The sequence below is a fragment of the Macaca thibetana genome, chromosome 12, assembly GCF_024542745.1.
Source record: "Macaca thibetana thibetana isolate TM-01 chromosome 12, ASM2454274v1, whole genome shotgun sequence".
Lineage (NCBI taxonomy): Eukaryota > Metazoa > Chordata > Mammalia > Primates > Cercopithecidae > Macaca > Macaca thibetana.
The window spans coordinates 77,302,178-77,326,896 of NC_065589.1; the positions used below are offsets into that span (position 1 = coordinate 77,302,178).

At 35.2% G+C, this 24,719-nt stretch overlaps 1 protein-coding gene across 4 annotated transcripts in view; it reads right to left on the reverse strand.

The window, feature by feature from the left end:
• CSRNP3 (cysteine and serine rich nuclear protein 3) overlaps window positions 1-24,719 on the reverse strand; it is a 221,253-nt gene that overhangs the window by 95,799 nt on the left and 100,735 nt on the right. The window contains exon 1 of one of the 4 annotated variants that reach the window (XM_050752907.1): window positions 17,292-18,421. The exons of 2 other annotated variants lie outside the window; for them this stretch is intronic. Coding sequence is in view for 1 of the 2 variants with exons in the window: in XM_050752904.1 (XP_050608861.1) it covers window positions 15,003-15,120 (118 nt within the window). In the remaining variant the exon portion in view is untranslated. Of the gene's footprint in view, window positions 1-15,002; window positions 15,578-17,291; window positions 18,422-24,719 lie in introns of those variants that run through there. One more of the 4 variants, XM_050752904.1, reaches the window with a different exon arrangement.

Sequence of the window (24,719 nt, forward strand, 5' to 3'; positions counted from 1 at the left end):
CCCAAGCCTCAGTTCTTGACTTCTGGGCACCCACGGGCTCAACACCATGTGGAAGCCACCACAGCTTTGAGCTTGCACCCTCTGAAATAATGGCCTGAACTGTACTTTGGCCCCTTTTAGCCAAGGCTGGAGCTGAAGCAGCTGGGACACAGGTGACCATGTTCCCAGGCTGCACAGAGCAAGGGGTCCCTGGGCCCACCTCAGGAAACCATTTTTTCCTCCTAGGCCTCTGGGCTTGTGATGGGAGGAGCTTCCGTAAAGGTCTCTGACATGCCCTGGAGACATTCTCCTCATTGTCTTGGTGATTAACATTCAGCTCTCATTACTTATGCAAATTTCTGCACTGGGCTTGAATTTCTCCCCAGTAAATGGGTTTTTCCTTTCTATCACATCATCAGGCTTCAAATTTTCCAAACTTTGTGCTCTGCTTCCTTTTGAATGCTTTTGCCACTCAGAAATTTCTTCTGCCAGGTATCCTAAATCATCTCTCTCAATTTCAAAGTTCTACATATCTCTGGGGCAGTGATAAAATGCTGCCAGTCTCTTTGCATAGCAAGAGTGACCTTTACTCCAGTTCCCAACAAGTTCCCCATCTCCATCAGAGTCCTCCTCAGGCTGGGCTTCATGGTTCATATCACTATCAGCCTTTCGGTCAAAGTGTTCAACAAGTCTCTAGGAAGTTCCAAACTTTCCCATATCTTCCTGTCTTCTGAGCCCTCCAAGTCTCTAGGAAGTTCCAAACTTTCTCACATTTTCTTATCTTCTTCTGAGCCCTCCAAACTGCTACAACTCTGCCTGTTACCCAGCTCCAAAGTCACTTCTACAGTTTCGAGATCTTTATAGCAGCACCCCACTCCCTGTGGTACCAATTTACTGTATTAGTCCAGTCGCATGCTACTATGAAGAAACACCTGAGACTGGATAATTTATAAAGAAAAGAGGTTTAATTGATTCACAGGTCCACATGGCTGGGCAGGCCTCTGGAAACTTACAATTATGGCAGAAGATGAAGCAAACACGTACTTATTCACAGGGCCGCAGAAGAGAAAAGTGCCAAATAAAGGGGAAAAGCCCCTTATAAAATCATCAGATCTCATGATAACTCCCTCACTATCACAAGAACAGCATGAAGTTAACTGTCCCCATGATTCAATTACCTCCCACTGGGTCCCTCCCATGACATGTGGGGATTATGGGAACTACAATTCAAGATGAGATTTGGGTGGGAACACATCCAAACTATATCAGTGTTGGATGTTTCATAAGTATTTATTACTAATTTCAACTCATTTCATTCATCTAAGCATGCATTTAGTAACTACTGTATATGTGTTTGACTCCTTGAGTGGAATAGGGGATACAAAAGAAAGTTAGATGGTTACCTGCCCTCAAGAAGCAAACATTCACTATGCTGGGCTCCATCAAACCAAGAATACTCTCAAATTCATGTTCTACTCAATTGCTTTATTAATCCACGTCTTTCTGCATAAATGTTATATTAACAATGGAGATAACTGACAGCAATAGGAAGATACATCACTGTCCACTCTTTTGAAAATAAAATCTCTATTTCTACTCAGATTTTACCACTATTCAGATTAGCATATTATAGCATATTATTTTCTCCATTTTAAAGAGTGTGAAATGCATAAAATGTTCATGCATATCTGAGTAGGGCGAAGGAAAAAAAGATATTTTAAGTAAAGTCTTGAAATAAAAGTAGGACAGGATATAAATTTTAAAATGGTTCACTTCAAACAAGATGCAAAGTAATTCATAAGGGAGAGACTCCAAGACACAAAGTAATACAAGATGGAAACCTATGTTTAAAAAGTACATTTTTATAATAAGATATTGCAATGGGAGCAGTTAGAAACCATGTTCTTCTTCCCCCCACACTCCCCAGCTTCTTTAGGAAAGGTAGACTTCTCAAGAATCAAGGACACTTAATTGGGCTACAGGGATGCATGTCCCAACGTTACAAAAGGTGGTACTTGGTACTCTTCTTTTCCTTTCTCACCTCCTCAAGAATGAGAAGGGAAGATTTTGAAGAGATAATAAGAGAATTAAAAGTCTCTTTTTTCCTTTTAGTTAAATTTGGGGATGTCAAGACCTGAAGATATGGAGTTATAGGTTCATGTAAGTTCTGTCTTGGTCTTTAAAACTGAAAGAGACTGAGCTACACTCAGGTCAAAGGAAGTAAGGAACTGTTTGCTAAGGGTGTGATCAGTATTTAAGCTAACAATTAAACATTCACATAATTACTGGGAGTCATATTCTTAACATATACCTACACCCATGGAACACCTGTTTAGTAAAAAATTGCTTGTGTAGCAAGGAAGTATAATACCTGTCCAATTTCATTGCCTTTAAAAAATACTCCCTACGTGTTCCCTATGTGAGTATAAAAAAATGTCATGACAAAATTTGAAGGCCGAATGATCCATTGTTTACCAGTATATAACCCTTAATCTAGACTTAATAGTGGAGTGTTAAAGGGAGATGTGGTTTTCTTCTATATCACCTACATCATCTTTCTAGGAAAGAAAAGAATATAAGGATTTAGGGAGAAGGCCCTATTAATAAAGTGTTGTATACTGATTTGTTTGTACTGTGTTGGAGGATTGCAATGTATGACTGACTAGATACAGAGCCAGGTGAAGATAATTAATGCCTATCCTATAGCTGCTGTACTCCTTAAATACCTACATATTATATTTTTGTTCCTACAGATGAGGCCAAATTAAACTTGGTAGTACACAGCAAATGAAAATGCGCCAAACATTACAAATTGTCTTTACTTAATTTATTTATTTTGATTTGTTAGTTTTTAGAGACAGGGTCTCTGTTGCCTAGTCCAGAGTGCAGTGGCATGATCATGGCTCACTGTATCCTCAACCTCCTGAGCTCAAGGGATCCTCCCACCTCTGCCTCACCAGTAGCTGAAACTACAAGCATTCACCACCACCATGCCCAGCTAAGTTTCCAAAAATTTTTTGTAGCGATAGGACCTTACTATGTTGCTCAGGCTGGTTTCCAACTCCTGGCCTCAAGCAGCCCTCTCACCTTGACCCCCCAGAGTGCTAGCATTACAGCCATCAGCCACCATGCCTGGCCCTAAAGTTGGCTTTTACAGCACCAAAGCCCAAAGAACAGAGATAAAGTTGGACAGGCATTAATCTATTCTAAATATGAAGAGCTGAAAATCTAAGCATAGAAAACAGACATTTTATCACAGCTATTGTTGTTCAATTCATGAAACACATGCTAGTCAAGGGCACCACCATTTCTCACTTAGACTAGGCCAAGGGCCTCCTAATTATTCTCTCGCATCCACTGCTGCAAGCTTTCAATGTGTTTTCAAGGTTGCAGGCAGAATGACAAATTTAAAATGCAAATCTGATCATGTCAGGCTATTTCTTAAAACTCTTAAGTAGCTTCAGATTGCCTTAGGATAAAGTTCAAAATCCTCGAGATAGCTTATAAAGTCCTTAACAATCTAGCTTGTCCAACCTCTTCATCCTCATTTGAGCCACTGGCCTTGTCATTGATATTTCAGCTCTAATAATCTTGCAGTTACTCCAACTTGCAATTTCTTTCTGGTCTTTAGGACATTTGATATACCATTCCTTCTGATCTACTTTTTAATTTATTTTCATAGCATTTACCACCTTCTAAATCCGTATTATTTATGTATTTATATGCTTATTACTTACTGTTTTCATCTCCTGATTAAAAAAAAAAATACAAGAGCAGGGATCTTTGTTTTCTTTACAAATGTTTCAAGTGCCTAGAACAATGCCTTGTATATAATAGGTGCCTCAATAAATATTTGTTCAGTGAATTAATAGGAGCCTTTAATTTCCATACTTTAATATCTGTTTTTTTCTGCTAGACCGAAAGCTCCATGAAGGCAGAAATGCTATTCATCTCATTTACCACTCTAACTCCCCTAATAGCATATTTGGTTGAATGAGAATGAAAATGAGAGATGAAACTGATCCCAAAGCCTAATACAATTTTTTTTGCTCGCGAGCAACACAAAAGCCAATTCTAGACTAACTTAAGCAAAAGATTTCTGTTGGGAAAACACTGGACTAGTTCATGCAATCTACAATAGAGCTTGAAACCAAAACTCAGGAAACAGGAACTGGGGCAGCTTCTGGGATTATGGCTGTAAAAATTGCTTCTCTGGAGCTCTGCAATTACCAGGTTTAAGCTCCAGCAACTTCTCTCTGTGTCACAGTTCAACTGTAATGTTCCAAAGGCTCAGCAACATTTTGACCTGTCTTGGTTCAGGTGTCTGCCCCTTGATCATTCAACTACGTGGCCACTAGGCAGAGAGGAAAACACTGTGAACAGGGGCCCACCTGGCTGGGTATGACTCCAGAGACTCAATCGCATTTCAAAGCCAGTATCCTTTCCTCATCTGTCATCGATTTATCTTTTTTTTGTGCGTTTATCAGTATAATCCATGAATTCACGTCTTGGCCACATTCTCAGTTAGGGATTCCCCTTTCCCTGCACCCAAACCTCCCTGTCTATTGCAAACTTTAATTAAGAACTACTTTATTTTAAAACATTAAATAAGCATGTTATGATCTCAGAAATCTGTTATTTTTCATTAACACATAATATTTATTTAGTATTTATATTAGATATGACCATTGCGCAGAAGCTTGTGAGCACATTTATGAAAAAGTAGCGGAAAAGTATAAATGTTTCCATCTCTCTCTGCAAGAAACAACTAATAAAGAAACAACACTAGATTTTCTGTGATTATAAGGCAATTGTTTCATTTAACATATCTCTGTCCTATTGGGAAGGCAAAGCAAATGGTGAGTTCAAAGGGAAAAATATCAGAAACCAGAAGCATGTTAGGAGGAGGGTTTGACTAAAAATGTCAAATCAAGAGGATGGATAAAAACATATATTTTAATGCCTGTGGAAGAATGACTGAAGTGAACCTTTGGGTATATCTTGAAATCTTGTTCATTTTACTCTCTTTTGACAGTCTAAAAATTCCACGGTTTTCATAGATAACTCACTGAGTTCTTACTATCCCACTGATATTCATCCAATGTTTAATCCTTTTTTCTTCTTATATTTTACCCCTATTTCCTTTCTGTTATCTATCATAAGGAATTGACCACAGAAAACATGTCTTAAGAACACCATACATCCCCATGTCTGAGGAGCAGGTAACACGATTTGTAGAACAACCTCTTAGGGTTGTCAGATTTAGTAAATAAAAATATAGGACGCCCAGTTAAATTTAAATTTCAGACTAAAAAAATGACATTTGGGACATACTTACACTAAAATTTATCTGAAATTCAAACTTAACTGAGAAATCTACTTTTTTGTTGTTTTTTGTTAATCTGACAGCCCTCATTCGTGCTCTTGATGAGAAAGGAAATGATTGCGCAATCAACTAAAACATCTAAATAGGAAAATCCATCTAGACTGGAACCACATACATGAAAATTCCTGCCCTTGAAACCCAGTAAATAAAACATGTAAGGTCATTAGGGTGAATCATGAATTTACCAATCTGAAAAAGTTTGAGTGCTGAGTGATGGTTAACAGAGCAAGCACAGGCCTGCCTATCACTGATGTAGGAAGAAATGAACTTGACAGGAAGTAACTCTGGCATGGCAAGAATTTTCTTATATGGTAATGGGATGTTCGCTTTAATAAGATATTATTTCTTTCCTGGCCGGAAAATGAAAAGAAGGTGAGTTGCGAGTTCTGGGTTCATTTGATCTTCAGGATCCTTATTTCATCACATTGTGTAGTGCATGAGCCTTAGGGGGTATTCTATCAGGAACAATAGGAGGCATCAAGAGCCCCTCTGTTCACTTTTACTTGGGAGATTGGGTTTATCCTTTGCATTGCTGATTTTGTATTTAAGCAAAGTGAGAGTAACTTTTAACTGCAAGGATCATTAACAAAGATTCTTCCACCTTTGTAATTTGGCAAAGGTGGAAGATTTTAGATCAACGGGCATGTTACACAACTTGCATTACAAGGTGGCATGAGAGGAAGGATTTTCTGTGATTTGTGAAAGTGCAAAATAATCTACTTTGCATTCTTCCAGTAAATTCTTCCAGCAAGTACAAAACTAAGATAAAGTTCTATTCCAATGAACTTAATAAGGCAAGAGTGCTGGTTTCCATCAGCAATGGGCTGAGGGCCCAGGAAACACCAGTGTCTGGATTGAGTTGCATAGGAAAAGAAGTTTTTCTTCTTTAGCTTTACTCAGAAAGGAACGTAATTTTAGTGTTTCTTCTGATTGCTTCACCAAATTCAAATGGTGAAGTGAGAGACATTGTAAACAAGCTGATGATAATACCTGTGAGTGGCTCATCTGTGATAGAGGGTAGGAAGAGTTTAGCTGGCAAAAATAAGAATATTCACAATGTCAAATTATCAACCAGATAGTCTACTGGGTGAGATAGAGGATGAAGAGGACAGTGGCTCAATGGATAGTATATAGGTTTTATTACAATATTCAAGAAAAGAGAGCTCAGTTAAAAAAAAAATCATGCTATGATGCTTTTATAATTTCGAGAAATAGCTTTAATTAACCAAATGTTCTTAAATCTCTGAATAAATGTTTAACTGTTAGTTTAAATTGAATCCTTTTCATTTTCAACTTTTAAAAACCATGATTTTGAATAATCTATAATGTTCTGCCCTTATACTATTATGTTAATCAAACGCTGAATATAGTCTAAACCAAGCTTGTCCAACCCGCGATCCATAGGCTGCAATGTGGCCCAGGACAGCTTTGAATGTGGCCAAACACAAATTTGTAAACTTTCTTAAAACATTATGAGTTTGTTTTTTGTTTTAGCTCATCATTTATCTTAGTGTTAGTATATTTTATGTGTGGCACAAGATAATTCTTCTTCTAATGTAGCCCATGGAAGCCAAAAGATTGGACATCCCTGGTCTAAATGCTTTACTAAATAAACTAATCATAATTTTAAGCAGTGCCCTTCTAAAAGAAATGACTTCTTTAGTAGGTTTCATAAAATCAGAGCAACTCTGAATTTTTTCCAGGCTTTTGACTCAGTTCTATAAGATTTTTGTTGTTCAACCTTTAAACAAATTCTCTTCCTTCTTTTTCTTTTTCTTCTTACTGATTACACTCTCATATTCTTTGCACAGCAGCCTGTAGAGTTGGGATAGAAGAAGAAAAATGCCACCTCTTCAAAGCTGAGTACTGTATAGTGACATCACATTTCCCTGACATCACCCATAGTGGAAATAAATTCCAAGTGTCATTTAGAAGACCCTCTCTTTGCTACTACCTAGCTCTTTGTTTTCCTAGCCTCAGCTGCTTTCCCTAAGGGTGCTTCAAACCCAGCACAGAAATTGTGTCAGAGGGGTTCAAACCAGAGTGACCCCATCTTGAGTGAGGGCTAGAAAAATGAGGCTGGGACTTGCTGAGCTGCATTCCCAGAAAGCTAGGTATCCCTAGCTTCTGGGTGTTTACAGTTAAGGGAACAGATTGATAATGTTTACTAAGTACACTCAGACTTGGGAGTGTCCTAATATCCTGAGATATCTTAGGAACAAAAGCATTCTTAATTTAGCTTTAAAGATAATAACATTGATTCATGCAAAATATAGTAATTAAGAAAATTAATCCTTTATCACAAACCCTTGTAGCAGAGCACATCTCCCCATGATCTTTTTTTTTCATCCTATTTATACAAGCATTGTACCTAAGGTGGACGCGTTCCTCCTCTTACTTTCGGGAACACTCTATTCTGTCTATGAGTAGCTGTTCTTTCACCACTTTACGTTCTTTTGCTTTGCACTGTGGACTCGCCCTGAATTCTTCCTTCTGTGAGATCAAAGAACCCTCTCTTGGAGTCTGGATAGGGACCCCTTTCCTGTAACAATTGTATATGCTTGTGTTTGTTTAATTTGTTCTATTATTTGTTCCCAAGGTTTAATTTAATGTCATTTATTTGTCATACTTTGCGTGTGTGTGTGTGTGTGTGTGTGTGTGTGTTTTTTCCTAGCATAAAACATGAAGACCAGGGGAAGTACAAGGCAGGAGACTATTATGTAAAGAGATATGGGAAGAGGAAGAGGACTTAAATAGAACTGCTATGTGCCAGCTACTTTACAATCTTTATCTTACTGAATCTTTACGACAATCTTGGCCATGTTACCCTCATTTTACAGTTAAAGAAACCAAGTTGCAGAGAGATTAACTACTTTGTCAAAGTTTCTTAGCAAGCCAGGATTAGAAGTCAATACATCTATACTATGCTTCCTCCCACTGGGGTCTTTTCCAGCAAATCACAGATGGTAACTACAATGCATAATATTTTTAATTTTTTAAAAAGTGCACATGCATGTTGGGGGAATGCTCCTTTGAAAGCCATATTGAATGTAATTGTTTGTTGGAAGGCATGACTTTTAGGTCATTCAAACTATTACCACTGGGTAAGAAAAAGTGCCTTGAACATTTATCACTTCATATATTCTGAGGATAGTTATGCATTTTTCTAAAAGAAAAAAGGATATATATTTCTGCCTGAAACCATTTGGCAAGAAATTAGCATATCTGCCGCCAAAACAAGAGGAATCTGGCAATGATTTTACAAGGTAAAATCCCACAAGGTGTTTCCATGGGGCACTACCAATGTGAAAAATGCTGCTGGTGGCTTGCCAATGTGAGAAGCACAAGTTGGCCAAATGTACTTCACTTGTCCAGGTGTCTGCTTAAGCCAAGAACCCTGGGAGCACTCCTGACTAATAAATATTTTTGTTGGAGAAATAATAATTGTGGGGTTCCCAAATTATTTATGAATTCTTTATGCCAGAATTGTTTGTGACTTTGAATTAAAGGACTGAGTTACTTTATATGCGGTGGATCACATTTCTGCAGTTTGATGATTTGCAGTTTGAGAATTTGATTAAGAAATGAACACTTTCCCCAGAAAAAAAGTGCACATAGCAGAAATGCATGCCATGTATTATGGACTCCCAGGATAAAAACCTCTGCTCTGGTGATTGTACCATTTCCCCAGCTTTGATGGGTATCCAGAACTTGGAGAGATGATTCACCAGGAACACATTATTTCAAAGTATAAAAGAAGTTTATAAACCTGTTGCCAACATTCCTTTTACGATCAGGGTCACCCACTTCCTAAGACAGGGCTCTTTCCAGCTCCTTCAGTTTCTTCTGGCGTTTGTGCTAAAGGACCTACTGCATCTGCTGGAGACATTTCCAGGGGATTTCTTTACTGTTGTCTTGGCTGCCATATACTACTCAAACAACTACCCAAAACTGGCCTCATCTGCAACTTTGTGGCTTGAGGAATACTTAACAGGAATGGTTCTAGGTTAAGGTACACTTTCCGGGACAGTACCTGTCTTTCCTAAAAGGTGGTTAGATAGCCTCATTCCATTTATAATAACTCCAGTTAGCCTTTAGTGAGCACCTAATATGGGTCAGATGCTCTGTAACCATTCTCTGTAACCTTCCACCACATTCTACAAAGTAGTTTTAACAAAGGAAACTGAAGTTTCAAAAGTCTAGATCACTTGCTCAAGGTTTATAGCTGACCCAGTCCTTCTCTGAAAAATATTCCTTGACCAGTACCACACTGTGGTTAAGTGGCCTCTCTGCATTCACACCACCTGGTCTGTGCATTTATCAGTACTTATTAGACTGTGTTATAATCCCTGTTCAACCTAATGTTTTTCTCACACTTGATTATAAAACACTTTGTGAACTGAATAGGTATTCCAGTGCCTGCTCAGTAAATGAATGGACATAAATTTGGAGTCTGAATCTGGAGCAGCTACTCACAAGTGGCATAATTTTAAGTAGGAAGATTAGTTCTCTGGGTCTCAGTTTGCACTTCTATCAAAATAAGGGGGACAGGCGCAGTGGCTCATGCCTGTAATCCTAGCACTTTGGGAGGCAGAGGCGGGCGGATTGCCTGAGGCTGGTAGCTCAAGACCAGCCTGGCCAACATGGTGAAACCCCATCTCTATTAAAAATACAAAAATTAGCTGGGCATGTTGATGCATGCTTGTTATCCCAGCTACTCGGGAGGCTGAGGCAGGAGATTCACTTGAACCCAGGAGGCAGAGGTTGCAGTGAGCCGAGATAGCGCTACTGTACTCCAGCCTGGGTGACAGAGTAAGACTCTGTCTCAAAAAAAGGTGGGGGGGGGGGATGGGATGGGCAGGGCATAACTGGTAAAACATAGGCTCTGATACAAAGCAGACCCCAGTACCTGAGAATCAATGACAAAAGCCATGACCTCTGTGCAAAGACTTCATACCCGCTTCCCTCACCCCGATGGCTAAATTGACTTATGTCCTGCTGATAAAGAGAGGGACAGCTATTCTGTTCACTAATAATTACAAAGAGATTCTGCATGACTCTCTCTGGCTGGGAGGTACTCAGGAAGCATTTCATGTTGCCTGTACTTGTGTGCCATTGTAATCAGTATTCATACAAGGTGGCCAGAACTTGGTTTTGAATGCCTCTTGGCCCTAAACATTGATCATCATTTGGCATTTGACAAAATGGTATAGTGGAATACACTAGTTTGAAAGTCAAAAGTTCTTTCCTAAGGTTAACTTTTTTTATTTTTTGAGACAGAGTCTCACTCTGTCACCCAGGCAGTGGTGCATCGCCACTCACTGCAAGCTCTGCCTCCTGGGTTCATGCCATTCTCCGGCCTCAGCCTCCCGCGTAGCTGGGACTACAGGCGCCCGCCACCACGCCTGGCTAATTTTTGTATTTTTTTAGTAGAGACGGGGTTTCACGCTGTTAGCCAGGATAGTCTCCGTCTCCTGACCTCGTGATCCGCCCACCTTGGCCTCCCAAAGTGCTGGGATTACAGGCGTGAGCCATCGCGCCGGGCCCCTAAGGTTAACTTTTAAGATGGTGTTTTAGTCATCAAAACCAGAGGAAACAACCAAGAACATGACAAGGCTTTTAAAACTGTTGAAATTTGATCAAATGCCTGGTGTAAGCCTATTTTTCCCTCCCTAACAACAAAAGTACCAAGTGAAGTCAATGAAAAATTTATTTTACATGCTTGCCATTAAGACTGAAGGATAGTACTTAGCCTAATTCCTTGGACAATTTGCAAGACTTACCACATTGAGGAAAAAAACACATGGATCTAAAAGAATTAAAAATTATTATTATTGCATCACTGGAAGATAGCATTTTTTTTTCTTCTTAGCACTTAAAAAGTTTCCCGTTGTCCTTTAGAAAGTTTCTGATTGAATAGCAAAACAGATGAGGCAATGTAAATCAAAGGCTATTTAGGATAATGACATCCTTTTCCTTTAGAGGAATTATCTGAATAGTGTGAAGGAAAAGGGACTTTAAAAAAACATTTTCCTCATAAAGTACACTAAAATAGACATCAGAATAAAATATGGGCAAGCTTTAGAACTTTACCCATCCAAGCACTGGGATCCTGCCAAAGATACTGCACAAAAAATAAAGGAGATTTAAAAAATTACAACAAGTAGAAAAAAATACTTTGGACATTCTTCAAAGCAAATCACCACCTTAGGCACAATATAGATTTTTATTATTGAAGGCAAGGACAGGGAACAATAGTTGTTCAGCCTGAAGCTGACACTGCATTAAGCAGCAATTAGTAAAAAAAAAATAATATATAGTGTAAAATTAACTACTGGATTTTCAAGTCTCAGTAAATGTTCTACGGAAATGTAAAACTTGTTCACAATAGAAATAAGTTGCACCATAGTCATACAATCTTTTGAAACTTGGACATTCACTGTTTAGAGCAGATTCACCCTTTAAACAAGTTTCACAAAAGTAGAGTCATGATATTCCCGCAATCTACTCCGAACTGGTTACTAGTGTATATTTACCAAAAAGCACTTCTAGGTATGCTACTATTAAAATAATTTTTAAGTAAAAATGTAGACATATTTTTCTAAATTTCTATTGGAAAACATTGTGACTAAATCAATTGATTCAATATTTCTAAACACCAACATGATATTCAGGGATGATCACCTCACGATTCACACAAATTAGCACTTTTATGTCATTAGGTAGAATTAGGTGCTTTATACACCATAATAACACTGGCTCAGCAAACATTTCTTGGACACTTTCTATGAGCCAGGCTCCCCTTGTACTTGAAAAACTTATAGGCTATAGATGAGATAGAAACTCTGGATGGAACAGAGATGAATAACTACTGCCTTAATTGCATAAAGTCAGAATGGAAAAATAGTAGAGCAGAGGCACAAAGATGGAAATTTGCAAAGTCTTAAAGGATATAAAAAAAGGGAGCTCAGAAAAGCACATATTGCCACATCATACCTGGGGATTTTGTGGAGACTGTACTTCTAGTTGGAATGATTGAAGGTACATATCTATGAAGCCACATATAGTTTGAACCTTGATGACCATGCTGATTGCCTTCTCTACTTATCCCATTCAAATTCTAACCTTTAACTGCTCAGTATTACCTAGGATAACCTCCAATAAAATCCTGGTAGGTTTCTATTTTTGGAAAACACATCTCTTCCTCATCCATTGAAACCTAAGATGTTCCATGAGGATTTTCTGTAACTATAAGTTTAAGCTGAACTTGCCTCATCAGCACCAGGGAATCAACTTGTGTGGGTTGAAAAATGTTAATATTAGCTATCATCTATAATATTCCTATTATGTGCCAGGTATGTATCATGTCATTCCGTTTTCATAAAAATCCCTTGATATAGAGACTAATATTACCACTTTGCCAATGAAGAAGACGAGGCTTACAGGTTTCAAGTACCATGTCAAGGCCACATGGCTTGCAAATGTCAGAGAACATTGTGTAAACAACTCCGGGGTTGGGACTTGAACTTAAGTTCTTAACAATTCCCTTATTCAGCCTCTTCACATTCCATGATATAGCTTGAAATCACACATAATATACAACACAATAAAAGCTTTTCCTATCAAGAAAACAATATACAACATTTTTCTGTTTTTTTTTATTGTTCATAAATTGACCTAAATTTATAAGGTTTTACTATATTAAACAAAGTTACCCAGGTTTGTTAAAGTAAGAATCTTCAGGCCTTTTAATATGCTAGTGTGCAAAAGAGGACCAGAATGAGAAGTTATTCTCCAAATATGCTAGACTAGATCTCATTCTTACAGTCTTTTGATACTAGGTTCATGGAACTAACACTCCTTTAGATCAAGTTCTTCACTGTATATGAGAACACCTACTAAAATGGCATTAGCTGCTTTGTGTTATATTAGTGAGATTTCAAAGAAATGGTGGTTGATGGTTCAGTTGTCTTACTTTCCTTATTTATGATTGGGGAGAGTGTAAGACATGAGCATGAACACATGTGACTAAATGCATTTCTAAATGAGTATGTGGATTCATAAGCTTGCATGGAGACAAAGAACTGAACAACCAAAAATTCTAGCACTGTGGTGCTAGCACTGTGGTGAAAGGTGGTGAATTTAATGCCAGGATTTGAAAATGAGATGGACCACAAGTCCCCAGATTGGCAAGAAGTATATGGAACCAATGATTAGTCAAATGGAACCAAAAAATTGGTCTCTTTGTTTTTATTTGTATATCTGTTAGATACTCCTCATTTTCCTATTTGATATAAAGTTCAAATTTCTGTTGATAGTTCAATATTATAGATTCTCATTGTACCAACAAGAGAAATTTTTCATTTATTTGGAATTCAAATGATTTTCAACATTCTGAACACAAGACAAACTAAAAATAAATTTTGTTTATTTTTTATGTTCCTATACTATATGTATGTATCTGTCAGGAGTTCAGTATATAGTAGAAGTATGGAGGAAGGTTTCTCTCTTTCTCTGTCCAGGAAAGTCAAAGTAATTTAGAATTGAATGTAAAGCAAAGTTCAAAATTGATTTTTGAATTGTTCTAAAAGGACAATTATTAACTATGTTAAAAATAATATATATTAACATTTTAAAAGAGACAATAAAATTATAAAAAGCATATAAAATTATATATAAAAAGTATATAATAGTAAGAAGCTATTTGGTGTTGGAGAATAGTTAGGAATAGTTTTGTCTTTTGCAGTAAGTAAATACAATGGTTGGACTAATAATTCTTATACCATGAAAAAAACCTAAACTGACTTTCACCTTGCTCTACAAGGCAGTATGATGTGTACTATATTTTTACTTCATGACAGCTATTAGCATTTTTTAAAACTGGCCTTTATAGTCATAAACTTTAGCTATTTGGAAAATCAGTTTATATCATACAGATTATTTTCCAACTCTACTAGACAAAGTATTACTATAGCATTCCTATAGGTCTAATAAGATCTTTAAAATCATTTTATAATTTTATTGTTCTTATAATTTTTAATAAAATTGATGGAATTTTATGTAAATTCTAGAATAGGCAATAAAAAGACAATTGTTTTGTTTATTTTAAAATATATTAAAATAGAGAAATGTGATTATTTTGAATATTCAATTATTTTGAGCATTTTCCTTCTACATGTTTCAGTAATTTAGTTTTTTTTTTTTTTTTTCTATTTCATAGGCTCCAGAAGTTCAGGAGAAGAAATATAGCAATAATAAAACTTAAAACCTACACATGTGATTTTGAGATGACAACAGTTATTTGTAGATTTTAGACTATGTTCCACACTGCTAGACTGAGTAGAACATGTTTGCCCTGAAATCTTTTCCAAGCCTACAATATGGTCTCTAGTTTCAAGTGATGACAAAGACAGACTGGTAATCAAAGAGCAGGAAATTCATTTTTGAAAAATCCTCAAAGATTCCTTTGAAGCCTGATATAACACTATCTCTTTAAGTAGACTAAGTGCATATCCCCAAAGATTTGTTTTTAGATTACTCTATTTATTCTTTTACTTCTCAAATTTGATTTGAATTGTATTTACACAAATGCATCTTTTTTTCTAGATACGTTTAGATATTCAGACTACAGACTTACTGTGTATATGCTGCTGAGATTTGTATGGAAGTAGCATGGCTCGAGCTATTGCAAAAGACTTCAAAGTTTTGAGTGAATCTGCATAGAGACATAAATTATCCAGGATATTCAAAGCCATAAATTAGCTGCAGGACATATATAGCTCTCTCGTGGTTCACAGAATCACAACAATTCTCTTTATTTCACATTTCTCTATTATCACGTTTTCTCCAAGAATCTTCATGGGCTTTCCTTCTTTGCCCGCACTGTTTTTATTTCCATATTCAGAACATGCTCTGTGATAGAAGTTGCATTTACAAAGTTAAAAGTACTGGACTACCTAAATGAATGTTAAACTTGGTTCTTTTCTCCCTCTCTGCCTATAACACACACAGGGATTAGTAGACACAAACTACAGGCGCTACTGAATTAAATATAAAATTAAACATTTTAAGAAAAAAATTGTTGGATTAAATATGATGTACCACTAAAAATATTTTCTTTGGCTGCCTGAAATACATATATATATATATGTGTGTGTGTGTGTGTGTGTGTGTATATATATGTGTGTGTATATACATAATATATGCAATAATATGTATAACATACATATATTTTTATACATATGTGTGTGCATATATATTTATTGTTTTAAACATATATATAAAACAATTATATATATATAATATTATATATATATATAAAAGCAAAGCCTATAAATATTGTTTGGACCGGAGGACAGCATATTCTGACCAACATAAAAAGAAAACAGCTAATTTAAACAATACTCCTTTTACCTGAAGTCATTATTGAAAGTTTCAAAAGAGAAACACTTTAGAAGAAAATGTCAGTTTTTGAATTTTTTAAAAGCTCAACAAAACATGAATTCCTTTTCCTAAATTAATCTCAGGATCCTGGATAAATGTCATACTGTCCCCATAGAGTGATAAAGGGTGAGAATCTGGCCCTGAATAACCACTAAGTGAATTTTATAAATACTGGAAATAACTATCCTTCACTGTTTTAAATAGCTATCCTCCTGTTTTGGTTTCTCCTCAAGGCCCCCTCTATTTTACAGTAAAACATATTGTTGCCAAAATACCTCATCTTAATCATTATAATAAAATTAACTCCCTCTTTTCAGGGCAAAGAAAGTAATTAAGTTTAAATGTGTACTCGATCTTTGTATGTAAGCTTCATAAAATTCATTTTTAAATATCTTATGCAAATATAAAAACATAAAGCAGTCATTTCATGGCTAAAAGCTATTTTTGCCTCTTCATCTTTTCCAACATATTTTCATGCACATACAACCTGTAATACAGACAGATGCACAGTTGATGCAAATGAAAATAACATTTTTTAATCAACATTGTAACTGCTGAATTGATATACTTAAATGCTTTAATGATCGGAGTAAACAGTTTGATTGTACTGTTTTAATTAAGTTTGTTTGAAAATATGTTTTAGAAATTTAAAAAATGAACAATAAAAGTGAGTACACATTTGTTTGGTGCAGGACAGACTTTCCTATGATGTAATCATACATTTTACAAAAGTGTGATATTTCGTGCATAAAAAGAAGACTTTTGTCCTGTCTGTGACATTTATAAGGATCACTTTACAATGCAGACTTAACTGAAAGGAAAAGTCATAGGAAGTTGAACACATTAAGTTCAAATAGCATTATCCAAAAAGTCCCAAAGAGAATTTATAACAATTATAAAAATCAAAGAAGGGTTTAAAGGATCTAGCCCCAATATAAGAAATTATTGCTCTGAGAAGATGTTTGGCAATAAAACATAGAACAAAAACTCTGAAAACCAAAACCCTTAAAATGGAATGAAAATATACTTATTAAAATTGTCCTTATGAGATTGTGTGAGATATGAACAAAAGAACTCCATTATTTAATACCAGATACATCACCAGAATCTTAGGCTAGGAACTCAGATCTTATTTTAAACACATTTCTTTTAAAAATGTGAAAATCCTCTGAAAGTTGTAAGCCTCGATATTTATCTAGATGTTTCAACTCAGAGATCTCTCTTCAATAAAGAACTTACCCCCGAAATGGAATTATTTAGAAGCCTAAACCCAGTTTTTTCTCACATGAAATTATTCTATTGGAATAAAACACCCATGTTTCAAGTAGAGAAATACGAAGAAGAAAATTAAAACATAAACTAGTTAAGGGAATCCTGAAAACCAGGAACACCCTGCCAATTGCCACGATGAATTAAAATAGCCAATGCTCATCAGTGTCTTTAATAGAAAAAAAATCAGGCGCATCATGAAATGTCACCATACCTGCGTGCACTATAAACGACTACGGCACACACGCTGTAAAATCTTCACTCTCAGAAATAAAGCACACTTCATTTAACTGCTGCAAAACACTGCTGCAGAGAAGCCCAGTACATTTTTTTTCAGGCAACTGATCCAGCTTTCCACCAGCCCTGTGACCTTTGAACTCCCTTCTGCCCCCCTCCTCTCGCTTCTGCAGTCAAAGCCTCCGAGCTGGTCTCATTTGCATAAGGCTCAGGCAGTCCTCCAGCAGCTGAAACGGAATGCTGGGTAAGGAATTGTGGAACTGCGGTTCTGCCAGGCTACCTGAATCACGGGAGAGCAGGAATACGCGATGGGGAGTGGGCACGGGTTTTACTGGGCTGTCAGCATCACATTCCCCCGTGTCTATTAATGGATAAACGATTTTAACGCTTTGTTTTAGAGTCCTATTCTCACTGCTTACTCCCTCCCCACCAAAAGAAGCTGTCAGCAGCGACTATGGTAACCAAGGAAACCCAAATAGTCAAATGCTTCATTTAAATACGTGTGGAAGGCCAATTTTAAATTTTCATTAACTTCCCTTGTTTTTGAAACACAGCTTTTTAAAAAATTCAAATACATATTGCACGTATAATCAGGCACATGGGCTATTTCTTTTTGCTGCTGTGGTTTAAACAGCATCTTACAGGCATAAATTTATATTAGTCACTACACAAATACATGAGGTCACTATAGTAATTCTGTAAAATGTTAAATGTGCCCAAGTGCCTTAGAGACTATCATCCTAAGTGGTGTCCAAAAATTAATTGTAAAGAATTTAGGTCCCAGGATGCCTTTAAAACAATACAGCAGTAAAAATGTAGAGCAAAGTTAAACTATGTATTTAAATCTAAAGATTCATATAGCAGCAACGCTCGTCTGGCTTTGGCAAAGATATTCAGATTCAGTGTTGTGCTATTATTTTCCAGTTATTTCTTCCCTTATTTTGCTACACACAACAATCTCTCTATTTGAAACAGAAACTTCTCTATGGCTCATAAATGCAAGAAGTGGTTATTTTCTACATAGAAAAGGTCATGTGTGTACACATTTTATAAATATACATAAAGACGCATAATCTTTCTAAATGGTAAACCAACAAAAATATGCATCATTAAATAATCTCTTCTTAAAAATTAAGCAAATTTGTTTTTCTCTAAGTATCAATGAATAAGATTTATAAAGTAAAAGGTTTTGTGCAATAATCTTTTCCATTTGTCAAAAGAAATATAACATGAAAAATTAAAAGCACACAACAAATAAATATAGATATGTATTACTAAAGTATAAAATACATTGTTCTAATAGTGTTATTAACATTTCAAAATTTCCTTGTTTTTAAATTTTTTAATTCAAATAATTGAATATTCCAAACCTTCCTTTTGCAGTATACTAAAACACATCAACAAATTTTGAATGATATATTATCTAATTTATAAGACATGTAAACTATTGCAATACAGTTTGTTTTAACACTGGAAAAATGATTTTGAAGCTTTTTATGTGAGCTATTTGTTAGTAGTATTCTCTTTTATATTATTTCTGCATACATAAGAAATTAAAAATTATTGGATGAATTTGTTTCTTACCCATAAATTTTTAAAATAGAATAAATAACTTTTCAGTTTAATATAATGATATCAACATTTCTCTGTCACATCTGACTACATCGACAATTTAATCGCATTGGGTCAATTCAAGTGCATCCTTAATATTATACACTACAAATATCTTGCAAAGTTTTTGTTTAAGGGAAAACACACACCAGCCCATTCTAATTTAAATCCAGTCAAACACAAGGAAGTGTTGGAGTAATTTATAAAATCACCAACCTGTTCAAATAGCTGTAGTCTTAGTCCTTGCACTCTTTATTCATTAGGATCCAAAATAAATGATCATTTTATAATACGTGTCAGCATCACCGAAGACACAGTTCTTCCTGGTTCAGAGGAATCTTCTTAAATTTCCCAGCCCTGTGTTTTATTGCTTGTACCATATGCTTTATTGTTCAGCAACAAGAGCTTCACTCTGCACAAAGACTCATTACCTACTGCTTGCTGCACGGCATCAGCCTCACTGAGGCTGCCTATATGTGATCACATGGAGTTTTGTCTGAGAGAGCCAGGCGTGCCACTGACTTCACTGTGTCTATGGATATTTTTATCATCTGAGGTCTACTAGGAGGAAGGAATAACAGATAAGGAAGCTGCTCTAAGTCACTAATGCAGCACAACTTATGGAAATCCCTTCACAAGATTTTTTTTTATTATTATTATAGAAAATGTTTGAGCAAGCTCCAAAAGAAGTTAACTAGATTTTAGTTTAATAAGAGGCTGAATAATAATTTAAGGAAGGAGGACTTGCAAAAAGCCATTTCTTATCTCATATTTTCTGAAAGTACTTTTGTACGAATGTTATTAAAGAGCCTTGCGCTACTGAATGATTTGGCAATATGTTTTAACCTTTAGATTGCTGGCATTTCTTTTTCTTGGTGTTTTGTTTTTTGTAAAAAGATAATTGCTGTTTCCTTCAAAATATCCTCAATTAAAATCTCAATCACTAAAAGATACTATATATGAATAAAAATAGATATCCTAATTACTTTTGATAAAGTAGATGAGAAGGTGAATCTTTTTTATTGATGTATATAAACAAAGTAGATGATTAATTTATCTTTTCAAAGGATGACACATTCCTAGAACAGCAGACTTAAAGGAACAATGCAGATTTCAATTTAAGTTCTAAAGGACATATGGTTTTTATTAATTTTTTAAATTGTAGTACCTTATTTTAGACCACTTACCTCAATAAAACATATGATTTACCTTATCTGATTTCAATGTTAACAAGTAGCTTCAGGGAAAACTATTCAACATTTACAGGAATTTTCCACTGCACAAATGTTACATTAATATATATATATACAAATATGTGTGTGTATGTGTGTGTAGTCAGATTGTCTTTCTAAAAATATTTTTAAATATATAAAATTATTTCTCCAAAACTGAAAATGGATTGTGGATTTCCAAATAAAGAACTATTTAGTTATTGGAATTTATTTTAAAAAATCGATTTCTTATCTCTTTAATGACTAAATTAAAATGATGTTTGAAAGCTTGTTACTTTTAAGTCTCAGTGAAAATCTTATGACAAATACATGCAAAGTGCAACAAAGAGCACACACAGAAGGAAAAGTCAGAAGCACCAAAAATACAGATGAGAAAATAAATTTTCTGAATAGTTAGATATATAGTAATTTAATGGTACTTATAAATAATTCAGTAATTAAAAAGTGAATGTACATATACATGTATATATATTTCCTTAAGCCTTCCATTAATAAGAAATTCTTTTGGGGCAAAAAATATTATAATTCAAAATTTTTTGTGTGTCAATGGAAAGTTTTAAAAACAATTTAAAACCAGAATAGGCAAGTATGGTTAAGTAGCTTAGCTTTTAAATACAATGAGTTAATCTTTCTTTATAATATTACTTGCAGGGTTAGCATTGATTTACAATGTTTATGACTTAAATAAATACCTTTTGATGGGTTTTTCTTAACATTGAAAGAAATATTCAGGTATGTTTTAGATACCACCATTTTAATACATTTGTCCCCAAATGTTCATGTTCATTTTTAGCACAGCATTAGAGCTATGCTAAAGCTGCAAAACCTTGGGGCATTAAAAGAAAAGGGAAAACAAAGTGTTTCTGGTTTATAGTATACTTCTGGGTTCTTAAGATATGTACATCCTAGTTAATGTATTTGATCATGTCACCCATGCTAATGTACAAGGAAGTAAACAAAAGGCAGCCATTTTTTTCTTACTGCATCACTTCAACAACAGTGAAATAAAATGGTTGCCCAATGGAAGGAAAGAAACAGCAGAAAACTAAGTTACTTGTAAGTTTTTAGAAAGTGGGAGTGGGAGAACAAGAGTTGGGAAATTGGGAAAAAAATCCACATATATGTGAAATTTGTGTGTATATATGCAAAGGAATAATGTAACAATAAGAAGGAACTATAAATAAATACAAGGAATATGAAAGTAGCTAGCAATTAAAACAAATTACCGGTAAAATTGGGAGTCTCCAATGGGAAGTCTACAGTGTATGGTATTAAATATAAGAACCTGACAATTTATTCATGTTGAAAAAGATATTTAGAGGTAGATATCAGAACTAGAAAGAGATAGAATGAATCACGGGATGGTAATAATCTCTCCAGGTCAGCTATTGTCATAGATGACCTTGGTGAATTATTTCAGCATCTTATGCCTTAGTTTTCAAGACTGCACACCGGGAACAGAAAAGTCTTTAGAAAGTATGTCATGGAAACCTATAGCAATAATTTGTACTTCAATTCCTTAAATTGGCTTTAACCAAGTATTGTCAACTAATATTAATAAAATGGAAAGATATGATATAAAATCTAATGATTGCTTTAAAATTTTTTTAAATAAATTATTCTAACTACACAGACAAACAAGTATAACAAGTAGATAGGACTTTTGGAAGTAAGAGGTGATTTTTTTTTTCTAATACATGCAGAAAAAATATAATTAAATTTAGGAAGTACTATAATTTGAAATCTCATAAAATTGCCTCAGGAGAAAAACAAATTACAAAATATGCCCATTCTTCTAATCAAAACTCTGGAATCAGCGAGATGGCAAGAGGATAGTCCCAGAGATTCTCAAATTACACAAAGAACAACGGTGGCTCAGCTTATAAAACAATTTTATGGGCCAAGAATTTTTTAAATATGAAATTAACAAAGAAACACAAGATCATAGCTTTAAGAAGCAAATTCCATCCAAGATTAAAAGGATGTTTTAAAATACTTTGCCATATTAAAAGCTGTGAATTGGAAAAAAATTATGTCAACTCTTACAATTGACTCTTTATTAGCTTCTTTTTTCTCTAAAGACAAATAGGCCTCATAGAATTCTTTTATTTACTCCCCTTTCCTACAAAATAAACAAACCTTATCAGAAGTAATGCAAAATATTTGTTATCCAGTTCTTGCAGTAATTTAGACATGAACTTATGCTAACTGGATGATCTCTTGAACATTCTACTGCATGAAGAAAGATTTACTAACACCATCACCTGTGTTTCCTGGAACCATATTAACTGGTATACATACCAGTTGCTACTATTGGATTTACCCTTGATGAGGCTGGATTTTCTTGCTCTATTTTCTTCTCCTTCACAACACATTCAGAGAAGTCAATAAATTAGCTATGTCAACCTCAAAATCCAGGACTAATTCAATTCAATTGAACAAACATTTATTGAGAGGATACCGTGTATCAAGCTCTGAGACAGTTGCTAGGGATATAAAAATGAAATATACACTGTTCTCAAGAACATCATAATCTCTTTAGCTTAAAATTTAAAAAATGTGCTGAGCATGTTATATGAAAGTGTTAAATGGTACTTTTTCAAAAGTTTGTATATTTTATTGAGTGAGTATATATTTTATGTATATACTTATTTATTTTCAATATATCTGCTAAAATCAGAAAAATCCTTTTGTAATTAAAAATAATTTATCAAATGTCAAATTGTAATGTATCCTGTTAGTTTTGGATATTATAATTTAGAAGAGACAAAACTTCTCTTCATAATAAAATATTTTAAATAGAATAAAAATAATGGCAACAAATTCTTTGCAATTCTTTCCAGCAAGAAGTAAAGTCTGATTCCCTCCACCTTTATCCTTAGTTGGTCTGAGTGACTTGCTTAGCCAGTAGAGGCTGCAGCAGTGATGCTCTGGAAAGTCCAAGTCTAGGTCCTAAGAAACCCTGTGGCTTCCACTTGAGCCTCTTGAAACACTCGGTCCAAGAACTCTGAGCTGCCATGTAAGAGGATTCACTGCCCTGAGGCTGTCATGATGGAGAAGCCACATACGGGCACTCTGGGAGAAAAGGGAGTTCCTAGTAGCAAGTGGTACTTTGGGAAAAGCCCAGAAATAAAGGCAAGAGCTTTACTAACTATAATAAGAGGGACTTTGAAGAGACTTGGGTGACAGGAGATTTAGGCATATATTGGGATTTTGAAGGAGGATGTCTGGTGCTCTCTCTTAGATCCCTCTGAAGCTGAGGGTGAGAAGATGTTTGCAACATGCAGGACATTGTAAAGTCACCAGGGGATAAGATAAGAGGTATGGGCAAAGCAATGAGTAAAGAAGACAATTTTGACAGTTGAGGAGGGGCTAGCCTGGTGGAGCACTGGGGCAGCAGCTGGGATGTGATAAAGAATCAGGGAGAAACAATAGGGGCATGAAATAAAGGCGGTGACAGAGGAAGGAGAAGAAAGGAATCCATCAGTGAGAATGATGAAATATTTAAAATTGTTTAGATAAACTGGTCTCTGATCTTATTGATAGCCTTAAAAGTCAATGATTCAATGATTAAGCTGCCAATTAGATCCAAAAGAGCATTAATTAAAGTAGTTTCATTACACAGATTCAGTAATTTCACAGGTATTTTTATTTGTATTTGCCTCAGTTAGTTAACTTTCCAGCACTGTGAAAAATTATTAGTATCAAACATTGTTAATGTTATGTTTGGGAGGCTGAGAATAACTGTAAAACAATAGGATCTCACTTAAATAAAGTACGCAGTGGATAGTGTTTATATTTTTTTCTTGTGTCTGATTTCTAATTTAGGAAAAACAATGTGGAAAAGACACATATGTTTTAGTTATGCAAAGATAAAAAACAGATAATTTTGGATAATGCAAACTAAGACTTAAAACACACACACACACATACATACACACACACGCCACCATTACCTATTGAAGTAAACAAGCCTACTGGAGTTTTATCCTTTCGATTTTTCATTCTATTTGGATATTAGACTACCAAAGCAGCAGATGTTAGCTTAAGTGGTCAGTGAATGGCCATTCAGAATGTTGCAGGTTAAGTGGTAAGGATAGCTCTATAATTGCTGCTACTGCATCTACAATATGTACATAAATCATTTGAACATGGCCGTAAAGAAGTCTTTATACAAAGTGACATAGAGAAGAAAGTATCCAGATTTTTTCCCCACCCTTAAGTCTCTATCATTACAAAGGCATTAGAAAACAGCATTTATCCAGAGAAAAGAATAAATGAAGCGAACCTTCTCTCAGAGAATACGAAAGATACATTTATTTCCTAGTGACCATAAATGTTGACTGTAATGATTTCTTCTTATGCTGAATTAGATGTCTAAACTGACAAAATAAAACATGGAGTAAAATAGCATACGCTAAAGTCAAATATGAACGGAGCAGGTTTAAAAAAAATAGGATTGATGGAAAACCCATCAGTCCTATTATTGGTTGCACCATAAGCAAAAGGGTTATGACACTGCTTTTGGGGTCAAGGCATAAGAAAAATAGTTTTCTATATTT